Source organism: Chelonoidis abingdonii, chromosome 2 (assembly GCF_003597395.2).
Source record: "Chelonoidis abingdonii isolate Lonesome George chromosome 2, CheloAbing_2.0, whole genome shotgun sequence".
NCBI lineage: Eukaryota > Metazoa > Chordata > Testudines > Testudinidae > Chelonoidis > Chelonoidis abingdonii.
The window spans coordinates 14,947,703-14,964,622 of NC_133770.1; the positions used below are offsets into that span (position 1 = coordinate 14,947,703).

Here is a 16,920-nt window from a genome sequence, read left to right on the forward strand (position 1 = left end):
CCTATCCTAATTATGCCCTGACCTGGAAAAATAACCCACTTCATAGGAGGATGAAAGTAGTTCTATTTCCATAGACTGTCTATAGTCTACATGAAGGTGTAAATTGTCATGGTGGTTTCTGTAAGATGAACACCTATGCAGTAGGACCTGAACTGACACTTCCAGTATCATCCAGTGGTAACTTTTGGTCACTTTGGATAGACCTAGGCTAGATTTGAACTGACCACCTACTACAGACAGCTCTCTAGATCAACAATCCCCTAAACCATCCAGACTCCTCTGTATGGACACTTCTAATTCAAATGAAATTAAGAATGTTTCTACTAGAGCAAACAAAATGGAGAAGCATAATTATTCATGGTGTTCTACTTTCCCTGTTTAAGAGTATTTGCTTTTGCATGTATTTCAGTAAGAGGATCCAATCCTCGGGAAGATCATCAAACCATTACTTGATCTCTCTCTCACACACACACAAATTCCTCTTCCTCTTTCTCTGAAAGATACTTTGTATGCCCCAAACACACCAGGTTGAAACAAAGTGTAGACCCAACGGGATGGCTGAGGCATATTCTCATTTTAAAAACAGTATGAAAAGACAGCAATTAAAGCTGAACAAGTACTTCTGCCTCTTCAATATGGAGCATCTGACACAGTTATGCCAGACGCACGTTTCCCCTAAGGAAACACCCCCACCCTCTGCGTCAGATCCCCAGACGGTGAGAGCAAAGGGCAGACCGTCAGTAACAAGTGCCTGCAATATATTTTAGCTCCATTTTATTTCTTAATTATTTTATGTCTAGCACCGACGGGGACCGAGCGGCCGTGGGCGAGGCTGGGGAGGGTCTCTACCAGCTTCTCTCTCCCTCTTCTCAGCAGCCTTGCTCGCCCCGTCCCTCCCCAGGTACAACACCAGCTTCCCCAGGAGACACCTAGGGCAAGAGGGGAGCAGACCCACCGCTTCCCCTCCTCGCCCCGCCCGCCTTTGCTCCTCCCACACACGCCGCCCCAACCCCCCCAAAGCGCCTCTGGTGTCCGCAGCCCTACTCCTTCTCCAACGACCCAACCGCCCCAACCCCCTAAGCGGCTTCCAACGCCCACAGCCCTGCGCCTTCTCCAACGGCTCCCCACCAGCCCCAATCATCAAACCGCCTCCGGCGCCCGCAGCCCTGCGCCTTCCCCAACGGCTCCCCGCCCATCCCGGGTGCTCGCGCGCTCTCGGGCCGCGCTCCCCCTTCCGCAGGCCCCTCATTCACCCCACAACGCCGCTCTGGCGGGAAACCGGGCCGACCTCTCACCTGCACTTTCCGGCGCCCGGCCGCGTTCTGTCGGTGATGCGCCGCCATCTTGCATGTTGACACTCTAACGTCATTTCCGAAGAGGTCGACCCGGCCCGGAAGTCCCGTCCCCTGGCCGCTACACCCGCGTGGGGCCGCTGGGTCGCTAAGGGAGAGCGGCGGGAAGCCTGGAGTCCTGCGCGCGCCCCAGGGAGGAGTCTCCGCCTAGCAGATGGGGGCGTAAGGCCGCCCGGCTCCTAACCATGGGGCTGAGGAGATACTCGCCCCGTCGCTGTGCTTTCCCCCGCCCCAACCCACTCGGTCACGGTGCCCTAAGGCCGCGTCCCCTCCCGCCGCCCGGTTACGGCCCCCTGAGGCCCCGAGCCTCATGCCTTCCCCAGCCCATTGCAATGCCCTGAGGCCATGTCCCGTGCCCTGTCTCCCGCCCCGGTGCTCTGAGGCTTCATGCCCTGCTTCCTGTCCTCATGCTCCAAGGCACCGTGCCAGTCTCCCACTTCAAGGCACCGTGCTCTGCCTCCTGCTCTGGTGCTCTGCGGTTGCATCACCTCCTCTTCTCAGGGTATGTCTACACTATGGGATTAGTCCCATTTTACATGAACCGGTTTTTTAAAACAGATTGTATAAAGTCGAGTGCACGCAGCCACACTAAGCACATTAATTTGGCGGTGTGTGGCCATGGTGCGAGGCTAGAGTCGATTTCCAGAGCACTGCACTGTGGGTAGCTATTCCATAGCTATCCCATAGTTCCCACAGTCTCCCCCGCCCCTTGGAATTCTGGGTTGAGATCCCAGTGCCTGATGGGGCATAAATCATTGTTGTGGGTGGTTCTGGGTAAATGTCATCACTCATTCCTTCCTCTGGGAAAACAACGGCAGACCAATCATTTCTGTGCCCTTTCCCTGGATTGCACTGACAGAATGCCATAGCACGACAATACCATCGGACCGTTCAGCTTTTTTTCTTACTGTCACCGTATGTCTATCCTGATGCGCTCGACAGAGGCAATACGCAGCGCTACACAGCAGCATTCCATTGCTTTTGGCCATGATAGCAGAGACGTGTTATCCTAGTTGTTATCTGATACCGGGCGTGCTCATTGTGCAACTTGGCAATAAAGATGATAGTTATTCTGTCGTTCTGTACTGTCTGCCTGCATACGTGTGGATGTCCTGGCCGGCTGGAGATCGGCCGGGGGTGCAAAAGGCAAATAGGAATGACTCCCCAAGTCAATCTCATCCTGTTATGTTTCTAGAACAATAGAGTCGTCCTGCCTTAGATAATGGCAAGTGTTGACTGAGAGAACGCAGTGTAGTCAGAGAGCACAGCTGCTCCGTGTGCAGAGTCCCACAGAAATGATGAGCTCAGCCATCGCAGTTGAGTGTTTGCCCTTCTGGTTTGTCAGACATTGCTATCTGTGCATATCATCCCTGAACCCCGTTGTTCCTCCTCCACAACTTCTGGGCTATCATGGCAGTGTGCCGCGCATTTGTGTCATAAGTTAAAAGAATGCAGGAATAAGAAACAGTGGACTTGTTAGTGAGATAAAATGAGGGGGAGGCAAGCCTCAGCCGCTGTATACATCCAGGCAGACATTAAGTCGGTGCGGGGGAGAGGCAGCCAGCATTCCACTGCTATGATAGTTCCAGGCAGTACAGAATCTTTTCTTTACACAGGAAAGGGAGGCCGCTGATAGGAGCTCAGCCCCCAAATTGCTATGATGAGGACAGTTACCAGGCCATTCGTACCATACTAGGAATACCAGGAATCATTCCTATTTTTAGCCAGCCGCCCCCGCCAGACCTCACCTGAGGCCAGCCAGGAGCACTCACGGGCTGATGGTGACACGGTAGCAGTCATATTGTACCAGTCTGCCAGCAGAACGGGAAAAAGCGGATACTGCTCTTCTCACTGCTGTACATGCACGTCTTACCACCAGCATTCAGTAGACATTAGAGTGACAAATTGAAAAAGTCAAAGAAACGATTTCTTTCCCTTTCTTTCAAGCGTGGTGGTGGAGGGAGTATTGATGAGGCTTACCTGAACCACGCCGGACAACTGTGTGTTGAACCTGACAGGCACTAGGAAGCTCAATCAAGAATGCAAATAACTTTTCGGAGCACTGCTGTGGACTGTGGGATAGCTGGAGTCCTCATATCCCCCATCCCTGCCCTCCATGAGCGTGCCATTTGATTCTTGGCTTTCCCGTTACGCGTGTCACGCAGCATGTGTAGCCTGGAGATTTTTCAAAACTTTGGCATTTTGTCTTCTGAACGGAAGCTCTGATAGAACAGATTTGTCTCCTCATACAGCGATCAGATCCAGTATCTCCCGTACGGTCCATGCTGGAGTCTTATTGGAATTTGGGGGGAACTTGCAATCGCCAGACCCTGCTGATCAGAGCTCCACGGCTGCAACCAGGAAACTGTAATTCAAGAAGTTCCGCAAGGCTTTTCCTGTTACCTGGTCCACTGCATCCGGTTCAGATTGCTGTCCAGAAGTTGGTCACAGTGGTCACTGTGGGATACCGCCCGGAGGCCAAATACCGTAAATTTGCGGCCACAACTAACCCTAATCCGATATGGTAATACCGGATTTAGCACTACTCGCTCCGTTGGGAGAGTAACAGAAAACGATTTAAAGCAGCCCTTTATATCAATAAGTATAAGGCTCCAGTGTGTGTAGACGTGGGGGGCGCATTAAACGGTTTAACGCTGCTAAAATCATGTTTATAAACGCGTCGTGTAGAACCAGGCCTCAGCCTCATCACAGTGCCCTAAGCCAAGGCCCCCCCCACCCCCCAAGTGCCCTGGGGCCATCATCTCACTTTCTGCCATAAGCAATGGAGCCACTAATTACATAACTGTTGCAAATACAGGATGAAAATTCTCCTGTATTTGCAGACCTGCAAGAAGAACGGCAAAATGGGGGACAAGACAAGTTCCTTGAAGGATAGATTGTGAAACAGTGAATCCAATTCAAGGTTGTTTGGGTGCTGGAGAATGGTGGGAAGCATTGCTATTGGGCTGGAGAAATGAGCACTGACTGGTTGATAACAGTCGTAAGCAAGTTGGGATGATGAGTAGTGGCTGCAGAATTTTCAGATGTGAAAGATCACATTCTGCATCTGTGTTCCGAGCTGGCTCTAGCCATCTGGTGCAGGGACACCAAGAATGAGAGCGCACTGAGTTGAGAAGTGAGTGCATTGCATCTAGAAGCTTGCAGTCTGGATTGTACTCATCAGAGGAAATCATTTGCAGTTGGCAAATCCACAGTGGGGTCATTGTCATGTAAGTGAGTAGGGCCATTAACAAGAGTCTCGTTGCACAGGGTGGTTCATAGAATCATAGACTTTAAGGTCAGACGGGACCATTATGATCATTAGTCTGACCCTCCTGCACAACGCAGGCCACATAACTCACCCAGCCACTCTGTATCAAACCCTAACCTATTGCAATCCTCAAATTGTGGCTTAAAGACTTAAAGTTGCAGAGAATCCTCCAGCAAGTGAACTGGGCCTCATGCTGCAGAACCCCCAGGGCCTCTGCTAGTTGCCCTGGAGGAAATTCCTTCCTGACCCCAAATATGGCAATCAGCTAAACCCTGAGCATGTGGGGAAGACTCACCAGCCAGACACCCAGGAAAGAATTCTCTGTAGTACTTCAGATCCACCACATCTAACATCCCATCACAGGCATTGGGCATATCTGCTGAGCATAGTCAAGATCAATTAATTGCCAGAATTAGGCTATCCATCTTACCGTCCCTCCATAAACTTACCAAGCTTAGTCTGTGAAGCCAGATATGTCTTTCGTCCCCACTGCTCCTCTTGGAAAACTGTTCCAGAATTTCACTCCTTGATGGTAGAAACCTTCATCTATTCACGTCTAAACTTCCTGATAGCCAGTTTATATCCATTTGGTCTGTGCTCACATTGGTACTGAGCTTAAATAATTTCTTTCCCTTCCTGATATTATTCCTCTGATATATTTATAGATAGCAATATATCTCCCCTCGGCCTTCTTTTGGTTAGGCTAAAGAAGCCAAGCTCTTTGAGTCTCCTTTCATTAAACAGGTTTTCCATTCCTCGGATCATCCTAGTAGCCCTTCTCTGTACCTGTTCCAGTCTGAATTCATCCTTCTTAAACATGGGAGACCAGAACTTCACACAGTATTCCAGATGAGATCTCACCAGTGCCTTGTATAACGGAACTAACACCTCTTATCTCTACTGGAAATGCCTTGCCTGATGCATCCCAAGACCGCATTAGCTTTTTTCATGGCCATATCACATTGGAGTCTCATAGTCATCCTATGATCAACCAATACTCCAAAGTCCTTCTCCTCTGCTACTTCCAACTGATGCGTCCCCAGCTTATAACAATTTTTTTTGTTATTAATCCCTAAATGCAAGACCTTGCACTTTTCACTATTAAATTTCATCCTATTACTAAAACTCCCGCTTACATGGTCATCCAGATCTTCCTGTATGATAAGTGTCTCTCAGCAGTGTGCAGGACCTGGTGGATGGAATTGCATTAATGGATTTCCCTAACTGCAGTGGGGGGATAGACAGCATATATATCCCTATTTTGGCACCAGACTACCTGGCCACAGAATACATCAACAGAAAGGGCTGCTTTTCTATGGTTATAAAAGCGTTGGTGGATCACTAGGGATGTTTCACCAATATCAGTGTGAACTGATCAGGGAAAGTGCATAACACTTACATCTTTAAGACAACAGGACTGTTCAGAAAGCATCAAGCAGTGAGATTCTTTCCTGACTGCAGATTAACATTGGCAATATTTACTCCTGGGGGAATTTTGCACCTAAAAGTTGAAAATTCTGCAAACAATATTTTTAAATGTTGCATATTATATTTGTCAAAATAACACAATATAATCACACCAGTTTCAATTATTTTGGTAATTGACTCCAAAATATCTGTCAGCAAGTATGTCTGTAACAATACAGGCAACAAAAAAGATTAAAGAAATGTTTTTTGGCAAATAGATTCCTTACTAGGCATATTAATACAGAACTCTGAGTAATAGTTCATTTAAACTACAATACAGAACTGTATTTTCTGTACCTCTCAGAACCAGTGCAAAGGCATGGGGGAGTTAAGGGTAACAGAGGAGCTGAAAGAGAGGGAAGTAATTCCTGGGAAGGAGCCTAGGTGTGAACTAGGAGGGTTGTTGGGTATGGGTGGGAAAAGTATGGAACAGTTTTTTTGAGGGGGCTGGGGAGGGATTGTTAGGGAGCTTCCCCCATGCAGATGCTGGCTCACCCCTAGTCTCTCCCACCCTGATTCAGACACCCATCCCCCCCATCCCCTTGTGTCCCTTCATCCCTCCCCCCTACCCCATGTGTCTCTGTGCCCCTACTCAGCCATCCCCTTTTCCACATGTGCCCCTGCACCCCGTCCCCCTGTAGCCCTGCACCCTCTCAGCCAGACCCTTCCCCTCATCTCCAGGTGTCCCTACACCCCCTCCTCTGTTGCCATGTAGCCTGCACCTCCCTCCCCACTGTGGCCCTGCACCTCCACTCCCATTCCACCCCTGCCCCAATCTGTCCTTCAGTAGCCCTTATGAACCCCAGTCTGTGACCTCGCTGCAGCCCCATGTCCCCTGTCTTCTGACCTGGCTCGACAGGCTCTTTGATGAAAGCACTGAAGGTTCTTTCTCTTCCCTATGGTAATTGGGGCTGGTGGGGAGCAGCTGCTTTGTTCCAGCACCACAGCATCCTCTAGTGGTCAAAAGGCAGAACTGCAGCAACTTTTGACAAATTTTCTGTGGAAAGAAAAATATGTGTGGCGCATGAATTATGCGTGCGCAGTGGCGCACAATTCCCCCAGGAGTAAATATTGAAATGTCAATAGTGATCCTAGGTGACCCACCCTGCCTCTTGCTTCCTAACGTCATGAAGCCATACACTGGCCACCTTGACAGCACCAAGAAAAGATTCAGCTACTGACTCAAGAGGTGCACAAAAGATGTGTAGATTGAAGGGATGCTGGTGGTGTTTACTCAAAAGATTGGCTCTCAGTGAGAAAAATATCTCAGTAGTTATAACTTCCTGTTGTGTCATTCATAATATCTGTAAGGGAAAATGAAAAAAGTTGCTGCCAGACTGAAAGGCAGCGGTGGAGTGGCTGTCTGCTGAGTTTGAAGCGCCAGACACAAGGGCCTTTACAAGAGTCAGTTGTGGGAGGCTTTGAAAGAGCCCTTTAATGGTCAGTTGCACTAATGTACTATGCTTGACTGTTCTGTGGACCTGAAGGCTGTGGGCTGGTAGGAATTGTGTAGTGCTTGTTGTACATTTATACATAGAATACTCTGTCTTTTAATAAACCTATGAATTATTTGGAGTCTGCTGTACATTTATAATTATTACATCAAGTCTGTCACTGAACCTATGAATTATGCAGTGCTTGCTGAACTTTTGCACATGAGAGGGTGTTTTCTTGAACCTATGTGTTCTGTGATGCTATACACTTACAAGTATTGGGTGCTTTTAGTACTTTTATACATTCTGCAATATTTGTGGTGAACTAATAAAGATTGATTTATTTTTAAAAAATTAGTGATAAAAGGAGTGGAAAAACAACAAAATGTACAAATAAAAAAGAATAATACAATAGAAGTTTCTAATATAAATTAACAGAATGGAACTTTAAAATTAAAGAGGCAGAAAACATTTTTGCCCATTCCAGTGCACAAATGGAGTTCATTTTGGCTACACTTACACTGTGAGAGGCATGGTTGGGGTGTGTGAAACTGTGGTTGTCCGTAGTATTCTCAGGCGTGGAGAAGTAGGGAGTGTGGTCCATGATATCACATGGAATATCAAGGGGGTTCAGGGAGCTGCAATCATGGAGTTCTCCAGGGATTGTAAAGGGTGATAAGTTCATGATTGTTGTACCTGTAGGTCAACTAAACTCTCCAGTATTAGTGTTTGCTGCCTAAAAAGCCTCATTATGTCCTGGTGCAACTCCCACTTCTTTTCCTGTGGGATTCCTGGGTCTTAATTTTTTGGTGTTGTCTCTGTTCCTCTCCAGGCCATATGCCTTTTTGGCCAGCCAGGCCCTTTGTTCACAGTCCAATGCAAAACTGACTTGCAGGATCTCGCTAAACATATCCTCCCTAGTCCTATTCTTTCTCCTCCTCCTCAGGTTCAGGTGTTCTGCTGGTGTGGAGGGACATCCCCAAAGGCCACAACAGCAGCAGCTACAGATAAAACAGACAGATGTATTATTGGATTTACAGCCACAGCAAAAAGTAAAAGATAAGTTTTTAAAACTCTTCCCTTATTCACACAGAATTTTTTGATAAGGCATGCTTATTGAAACTTCAGTCAGACACTGCCTAATTTGGAAGAGGAAACTGCAAAGAGGTAAAAGGGCAGAGAGAAGGGTGATGGTGATGGAATGAGGGTAAGAAAAAATGATATAGAGAGTGAATGAGAGTTCGTGAATGGAGTGGGGGAAAGTGAATGACGGGATAGGGTGGGTACTTACCACTCCTATGTGACAAGGGTATATCCTTTAGTAATTCTGACCTAGATCATGTGACTGGGCCCAGTAAATAAAAATCAGTCTGTTTCTAGCATTCCTGAGTGTGTTGTGCTTTTATGACAGTTAGAGGACAAGTCATGCTTCTTCAGAGAGAACCTCCCTGATCAAATCTCCTTCCAACCCATTCCATAACTCTGTAACCTCAACTAGCTTTAAGCAGGTTGGCTCTGCTCATCCTGTGTTAGCAGAGGGAAGCACACAACCTTAAGGTAATTGACTAAACAAATGTTCAGCATTTTCATTCTGTGTAATGTATTTGATGTTTTCCAAGAAATAAATTAAGACATTGCTTTTATCAGAGTCCAATTATATATTGACTCCAACCTAACAGTATAGTAGATGTTTTTTTGCAGCAGCACCTCGTAAGAGCATCTGCAACTTAGGAGCAACATTTCCCCTGGGAACACATTCCCTACTGCCAATTGTCGATACTTCCCGTAACAGCAACAGCTGCTTAGGAGCAACATAGCAAAAGGGCACCAATATATTGCTATTAATGAGCATCTACTGTAGATATCAAAGTATCACAGATGCTTTCACCCATGCAATATGTTTTTTTCAAATCCCAGAGTAGGAAAGAATCAGGTACCTCAGAGTCTTCTACTTAAGTAGATATTGAGCAAATTGCCTCGTTACTTTTCAGCATGGATTAGTCCATTAAAAAGTTGAAGATTCCTTTTTGTAGCATAATGAGTTCACTCTGTTCTTATAAGTCATTTCCCGTTATCCTGTGTTTTTAAAAAACATTGAAAAGTTTTTGTGGGTCTAAATTTTTGTAGTATCCTCCGATAAAATGAAGTAATCCTTTATACCATCCCTGGTCACCAACTGATTCTTTTATTAATTAAATTAAACTCCTTCACATAAGAATGGCCAGACTAGGTCAGACCAATGATCCATCTATCCCAATGTCCTGTCTTCTGACAGTAACTGGTTCCAGAAGCTTCAGAGAGAATGAACAGTACAGGGCAATTATTGAATGATCCATCCTGTTGTCCAGTCCAAGTTTCCAGGAGTCAGAGATTTAGAGACACCTGGAGCATGGGTTTGTGTCCCTCATCATCTTGGCTAATAGCCACTGAGGGACCTCCATGAACATATCTAATTATTTTTTTAACCCAGTTATACTTTTGGCCTTCACAACATCCCCTGGCAATGAGTTCCACGGGTTAGCTGTGCATTTTGTTTGAAGAAGTACTTCCTTATATTTGTTATAAACCTGCTTCCTGTTATTTCATTGGGTGACCCCTGGTTTTAGTTATGTGACTGGATAAATAACACTTCCTTATTCACTTTCTCCACACCATTCATGGGTTTTTTTAGACCTCTATCATCTCCCCTTCCCCTTAGTTTTTTCTTTTTTAAGATGAACAGTCCCATTCTTTTTACTCTCTGCTCATGAAAGCTGTGCCATACTCTAATCATTTTTGTTGCCTTTCTCTGTACCTTTTCTAATTCTAATATATCTTTTTGATATAGGGTGAACAGAACTCAAGTACTCAATGTGTGGACATGCCATTGATTATATAGTGTCATCATGATATTTTTCTATTTTATTATCTGTTTCCTAATGGTTCCTAACATTCTATGTCTTGAAGGACAATCTTCATATTTTCCTGGAAGTTTTTACACTTTTTCTTACAATGAAAGTATTTATTTACTATAAGAACTATGCTTTTTCTTGAGGATATAATGTAAAACATCTCCAGCTTCCATCATTCCATGGGTTTTGTTATTAATTTTCCTCTTGATTGTCTTCATATGTCAGGGGATTATATAGATTCTTCATAGATGGCCATTGCTGTTGCTCCAAGGTTCTGTTTCTCAGTCCTTTTAGGCTGGCAACTCCTTATCTGAAGACAAAAAAATTCATGATCCCATTACCTTTACTATAAAAGTAATAGTAAAAGTATATCAATGATAAGCCTATATAATTTATTTGTGGGTGTCTTTTGAGAGTTTGACAGAGAATACTTGATCTTGAAGGGTTGTGAGGGAGTGAGATTTTCTTTGCTTTAGATGATAAAATTTTCAGTGCCTCTTGATACCTTTCTTGTCTCTCATGGCCCATCTGTTCAGAAACAGTGGCATAAGAGAAGAATATCAATCAACCTGTCCCCACAGAAGAAGTGAATTATTTTAATTTTAAATAAATAAAAACAATTAAAAAACGAAAACCATTTCTGTTCATATTCATTTTTATAAAAATAAATGTCCTTTTAGAGTTAAGATTTTAATAATAAAGTCAAAAATTCTCAGAGTTCAACTTAATTACACAATGTTATAAGAGGAATAGTATTGAAATGTATCTTAATAACATATGTGGTAATTAAACATTACTTCGCTGTAGAAAAAAAGTGAATTTCCATTTCCTCATATTCAAAGGCATTATTTATCTTATCACATTTTTCAGGAAATTGGCCCATCTCAAATCATTAAATAATTTTTCAGAGGGTTAAATTAGTTTGACAAGTAGTAGCTCTTAATTGAATAGGGAGAGACCAGTCTTGCAGTCCTGCTTATTTCCAAATTCTCTGTATTCAATGAGGGCAGAATCAGATCTTGATTAAGAAATGCTGAATTAACAAGTTAATTGCTGGTTAATAAGTTAATTAATTGCCTTTTGACTGATATATCTAATCAAATGGATAACCATTTTCTAATATACAGTTTTAAAATATCTTTGTGGCTAAACATTTATTTTTCTAGCCCAGGTTTTATTATGTGACATATTTTAGATCTGTTGTCTTTTTGATTGTTGAAATTATTTAATCTATAACTTCATTAATTTGAAAAGTTAATAAAAATGCTAACTGCGGCCAGTTTTGTTCAATATCTTCATTAATGATCTGGAGGATGGCGTGGACTGCATCCTCAGCAAGTTTGCAGATGACACTAAACTGGGAGGAGTGGTGGAAACACTGGAGGGTAGGGATAGCATACCGAGGGACCTAGACAAATTAGAGGATTGGGCCAAAAGAAATCTGATGAGGTTCAACAAGGACAAGTGCAGAGGCCTGCACTTAGGATGAAAGAATCCCATGCACTGCTACAGACTAGGGATCAAATGGCTAGGCAGCAGTTCTGCAGAAGAGGATTAGGGGTTACAGTGGACGAGAAGCTGGATATGAGTCGGCAGTGTGCCTTTGTTGCCAAGATGGCTAACGGCATTTTGGGCTGTATATGTAGGGGCATTGCCAGCAAATCAAGGGACATGATCATTCCCCTCTATTCGACATTGGTGAGGCCTCATCTGGAGTACTGTGTTCAGTTTCTTGGGCCCACATTAACAAGAAGATATGGAAAATTGGAAGAGTCCAGCGAAGGGCAACAAAAATGATTAGGGGGCTGGAGTACATGATTTATGAGGTGAGGCTGAGGGAACTTGGATTGTTTAGTCTGCAGAAGAGAAGAATGAGGTGGGATTTGATAGCTGCTTTCAACTACCTGAAAGGGGGTTCCAAAGAGGATGGATCTAGACTGTTCTCAGGGTGGCAGATGACAGAACAAGGAGCAATGGTCTCAGTTGCAGTGGGGAAGGTTTAGGTTGGATATTAGGAAAACTTTTTCACTAGGAGGGTGTGAAGCACTGGAATGGGTACTAGGAGGTGGTGGAATTTCCTTCCTTAGAGGTTTTTAAGGTCAGGCTTGACAAAGCCCTGCCTGGATGATTTAGTTGGGGATTGGTCCTGCTTTGAGCAGGGGGTTGGACTAGATGACCTCCTGAGGTCCCTTCCAACCCTGATATTCTATGATTCTATGAATTACAGCTGTGTGAGGATTTGAACATAATTAAGTAAGTGAACAACTAGGATGAATCTCATCTGTCATCTTTGATCCAGAATGTAGACACTATACTAGATAATGTGATTTTTTGAATTTAGATGTGGGTTGCAACTTTGAAGTGAATAAAATAGAGAAAGACTTAAAAACAAATTAAACTAGAATTATAAATGGTACAGGTAGCAATGCCTCTTGTTAGTCAACCCAACACTTTCCATTATAAGAACCTGTATTCAATTGCTTATAACTTTGACCAACTTTAACCATTTAGACTTCAATTTTCCATGCAGGCTGTCTCCCTCAGGGTGCATTATGGGAATTTCAGTGAAAATGGTTCAATCATTTCTCAGAAACAGATTAAGGAAATACACAGTTAAAATTTTGTACAACCATTTGGTTGAGAAGCTGTAGTGCTTCCAAGTGTAGGAATAGAGAATTGAAATTTGGTGAGAGGGTGGAACACATAGGCTGGCATCAGGGATATGTCTTTCTGCTATCTTCATGAAAATCTGCCTTAAGTGGGCCAGGTTGTGAGCTCTGAAAACACTCTGTGGGAGGCTGGTCTGGACTGGGCTGTGAAGCAAAGAGGGGCGGACTCAAGGAGAAGAAACTGGGATGAGGAGCTGAGGGAGGATAATGGACTGGGATAAGGACAGGTGAAGAAGCTGGTATAGAAGTGGCAAGACTTGGAGAGACAGGGAAAAGAACCTGTAACTATTAAGAGTACATTGCCCTTGGAATCTGAAATAGGACACAGGATTCCTAAGTTTCACCATTCCTCTGCTATTAGCAAATTATTGTTAAACCTCGGCAAATATGGAGCATCTCCTTCTAGTTCTGGACCATAAGAGGATGACAGCCCCCCCCCCCCTCCGCCGCTTCCAGCACCCACCCACCACAGGGGAGATGGAGGAGGGGAGCTTCCTAGACCTGAGCAGCTGGGCTTGGGTGAATTTTGTAACACTCTACCCCCATCCCAGCCACCACCCTGCAGTCCCACTCCTGCCCCATGTTGGGCAAGGGGTAGTCTCATCCCCATCCCCAGTGAGGCTATGGTGAGGAGCAGCAGCAGGGAGGCGACACCTGATGGCAAACCCCCCCCCCCCCGGTACCACCATAGGGGAGGCAATGGGCTTTCTGGATCTGAGAGAGTCTCTAGGAGCATGTGCAGGACCGTGGTGCAGAGTGAGTGTGCTGCAGGGGCGGGAGGGGGAGAGGAGGGTCCCTCCCTGGGCTTGCTTGCTGCAGTAAGCGGGGGAGTCCTCTCTGGCCTTAGCCCTGGGTAGCCTGCTGCATCCCAAGTCCATCCCCAGCCCTGCCCACCCCAGAGCCTGCACCCCAGCACCCCAACCCTGAGCCCCCTCCTGCCACTGTGAACCCCTCATCCCCAGCCCCACCTACGAGCCCTCACTTGAGGGGAAAAATGTTCAACTTAAATTTGGTGGTCAGTTTGGAGTCATTGTGGTTAGCACAATCTTGATTATTTAACCCTTTAAAGTATACAGTGTTACAAATGGGAATGTTCTTAATATTTCTCTGAATACTGTGGGGTGCCTCGGTTTCTCTATGCATTTCTCAAGATCTAGATGGGGGATTAGGGTGTGTGATTATTGTTAGAGCCTAGACTGCCAGTGTGATGCTGTCTGCACAGAGAATGGCTGAAACCCTGTCTCCAGGCAACTGATGGTCGGTCGCTCTCCTGCAAGGTGCGCATGAAGGTGTTGGAGAACAAAGAGATCAGGTGGCCTCCTAATGCCTGGAAAGAGACAAAGGCCAGAGGAGAGAGTGTCAGTGCCTGTGCGGACTTCTGGAAGTGAATGGTGTGAAAGGGATGCTTGGAACTACTCCCACACAAAGCCAGTCAGGACCGGGGGGAGCCTCCTCTTCTGAGCATACTGTCTCCAGGGCAAGAAGCTACACCTTCCTGAAGTCAGACCCATTCAGCATGCCCTTCCACACTGTGCGCTTTCTGCAGCGAGTCTGCACAGGTGGGTCCTAGGGAAACGAGAGTCCCTGCACCCCAACTCTGCAGTCAGATGTGACTAAGCCAGCCAGTAAAAACAGGTGGTTTATTAGATGACAGGATCACAGTCTAAAACAGAGCTTTAGGTAGAGAAAACAGGACCCTCATTAGGTCCATCTGGAGGGTGGGCCTAGACCCAAGTTCTGGGCTCTCCCCATTTCCCGCAGCTCCAAACTGACACTCTCTCCTCTGCCTTTGTGTCTCTTCTGGACAATGGGCCACCCTGATCTCTTTGTCTCCAACACCTTCAAGTTGCCACCTTGCAGGGGAAACTGAGGCACCCACACAGTATTCAGAGAAAACATTAAGAACATTCCCACTTTGTCACAACAGGTGCAACAAAATATAATACTGTATATTGAAGCAAGCAAGTGCGGCTTCTGACTTTCCACTTTTAATTGACCCTGGTAATCTTGTAGTGCCAACGCGATGTAGCTTCATTTTATATCGGCTTACAGGGCGGGAGCCGGGGGTGGGGGTCACCACCATTTTGGGCACCACCAAAAATTATGCAAACCTGCCGCCTATGACGATGGATCTGTTCTGGGATGAATCAGGGTTGGGTAGCTAATTAGCCACTTATCTGTAGGACCTGTATCTCATTTGTAATAGAAGCTGGAATGTGTGCAGTGATTGAGGCAGGGGATTTCAGGAAGAGAAAGAATGGTTTCATAGTTAAGGCAATTGAATGCAACCCTGAATTCTGTTCCTTCCTCTGCCTCTTTCATCAGAGAAAGGCATAACAAGATTCAAAGGTTGGAAGATGAGGCTAGTTAAATTCAGACTAGAGATAAGGTATACATTTTATTTAATTAACCACTGGACTAACTTACCAAAAGACTTGCGGAAGTCTCCAAATCAAGATTGGATGTCTTTCTTAAATATGTACCCTAGCTCATACACGAGTTATGGTCTTGATGCAGGAATTGCTGGGTGAAATTACTTGGCTTGTGTTATACAGGAGGTCAGATTAAATCAGTGGTGCCCAAACTTTTCCTATTGCACCCTCCCATCAGTAATAGACTCTGACCATGTCCTCCCTCCATTACAGCTCTGTTGGCTCAACAGAGGAGCTTGTGCTGAAGGTGGAGCTGCGGACAGAACTGGGGATGGAGTAGGAGCTGGAGTTAGAGGCAGAGCTAGGCTGGTGTTGGAGGAGGGCCAGGGCCAGAGCAAAGCTGTGGCTGGTGTTGAAGTTGGGCTGGGGGTGGAGTAGAGCTGCAGCTGGGGGGCACTCCCTCCCCGCTCACCATGGGGGCTGGCCCAGGCCCTGACACATGCCCCCCCAAATGTTTCCTCTCGCTCCCCAGGGGGGTATGCCCCACAGTTATGGGACCATTGGACTAGATGATCAGAATGGTCTCTTCTGCCCTTGAAATGTATGAATATATGATTTTTCCTGCAATTTCTCCATGAACAAGACACTTATTAAAATTATATTTTTCATTGTTTTTAAAAGGATTAAAACCCCAAACCTGTAGTAAGATACATGCATGCATGTACACCCTTGTACCTGCCCAAAGTCCCACGGACTTCATTGAGGCTCCACACGTGAGGGAGTGTGACTATGCACATCTTACTACAGGATCAGAGTGTAAAGAATTTCATCAGGACTGAAGTTCCAGTGTTAGGTATCGGCAAGTCAAATCCCCAGATTCTCCACATTATGTTTGTTGCTACCTAGATAGTAACAGTGATATTTTGCTCTCCTACAGCATCTTACATCTGAGGATTGCACAGTGCTACTCTGACTGTTGTTTTATTAGAATGCTAAAAAAAGAGAGATATGGAGTGTCAAGATTCCTTCCCCACTCTGAACTTTAGGGTACAGATGTGGGGGACCTGCATGAGAAGCTCTAAGCTCAATTACCAGCTTAAATCTGGTCTGGCTGCCACCATTCACAAGCACGCCCTTCCTTGGGTAGCCTTGAGAAACTTCACCAGTTTCCTGGTGGGAAATTATGTGGGGGATGGATAGCTCAGTGGTTTGAGCATTGGCCTGCTAAACCCAGGGTTGTGAGTTCAATCCTTGAGGGGGCCATTTAGGGAACTGGGGTAAAAATCTGTCTGGGGATTGGTCCTGCTTTGAGCAGGGGTTTGGACTAGATGACCCTTCTGAGGTCCTTTCCAACCCTAATCTTCTATGAACACAGATCCAAACCCCTTAGATCCTCAAACAAGGAGAAATTAACCATCCCCCTTCCTTTCTCCTACCAACTCCTGGTGGATCCAGATCCAACCCA

At 45.6% G+C, this 16,920-nt stretch overlaps 1 protein-coding gene across 1 annotated transcript in view; it reads right to left on the reverse strand.

Annotated features, from left to right (window-relative positions):
* Positions 1-1,376, reverse strand: part of WDR48 (WD repeat domain 48) — a 48,975-nt gene extending 47,599 nt beyond the window's left edge. The window contains exon 1 of the mRNA XM_032800860.2: positions 1,296-1,376. Within this exon, the coding sequence (XP_032656751.1) occupies positions 1,296-1,343 (48 nt within the window). The 5' untranslated portion in view covers positions 1,344-1,376. The remainder of the gene's footprint in view (positions 1-1,295) is intronic.
* Positions 1,377-16,920: the final 15,544 nt, after the last annotated feature.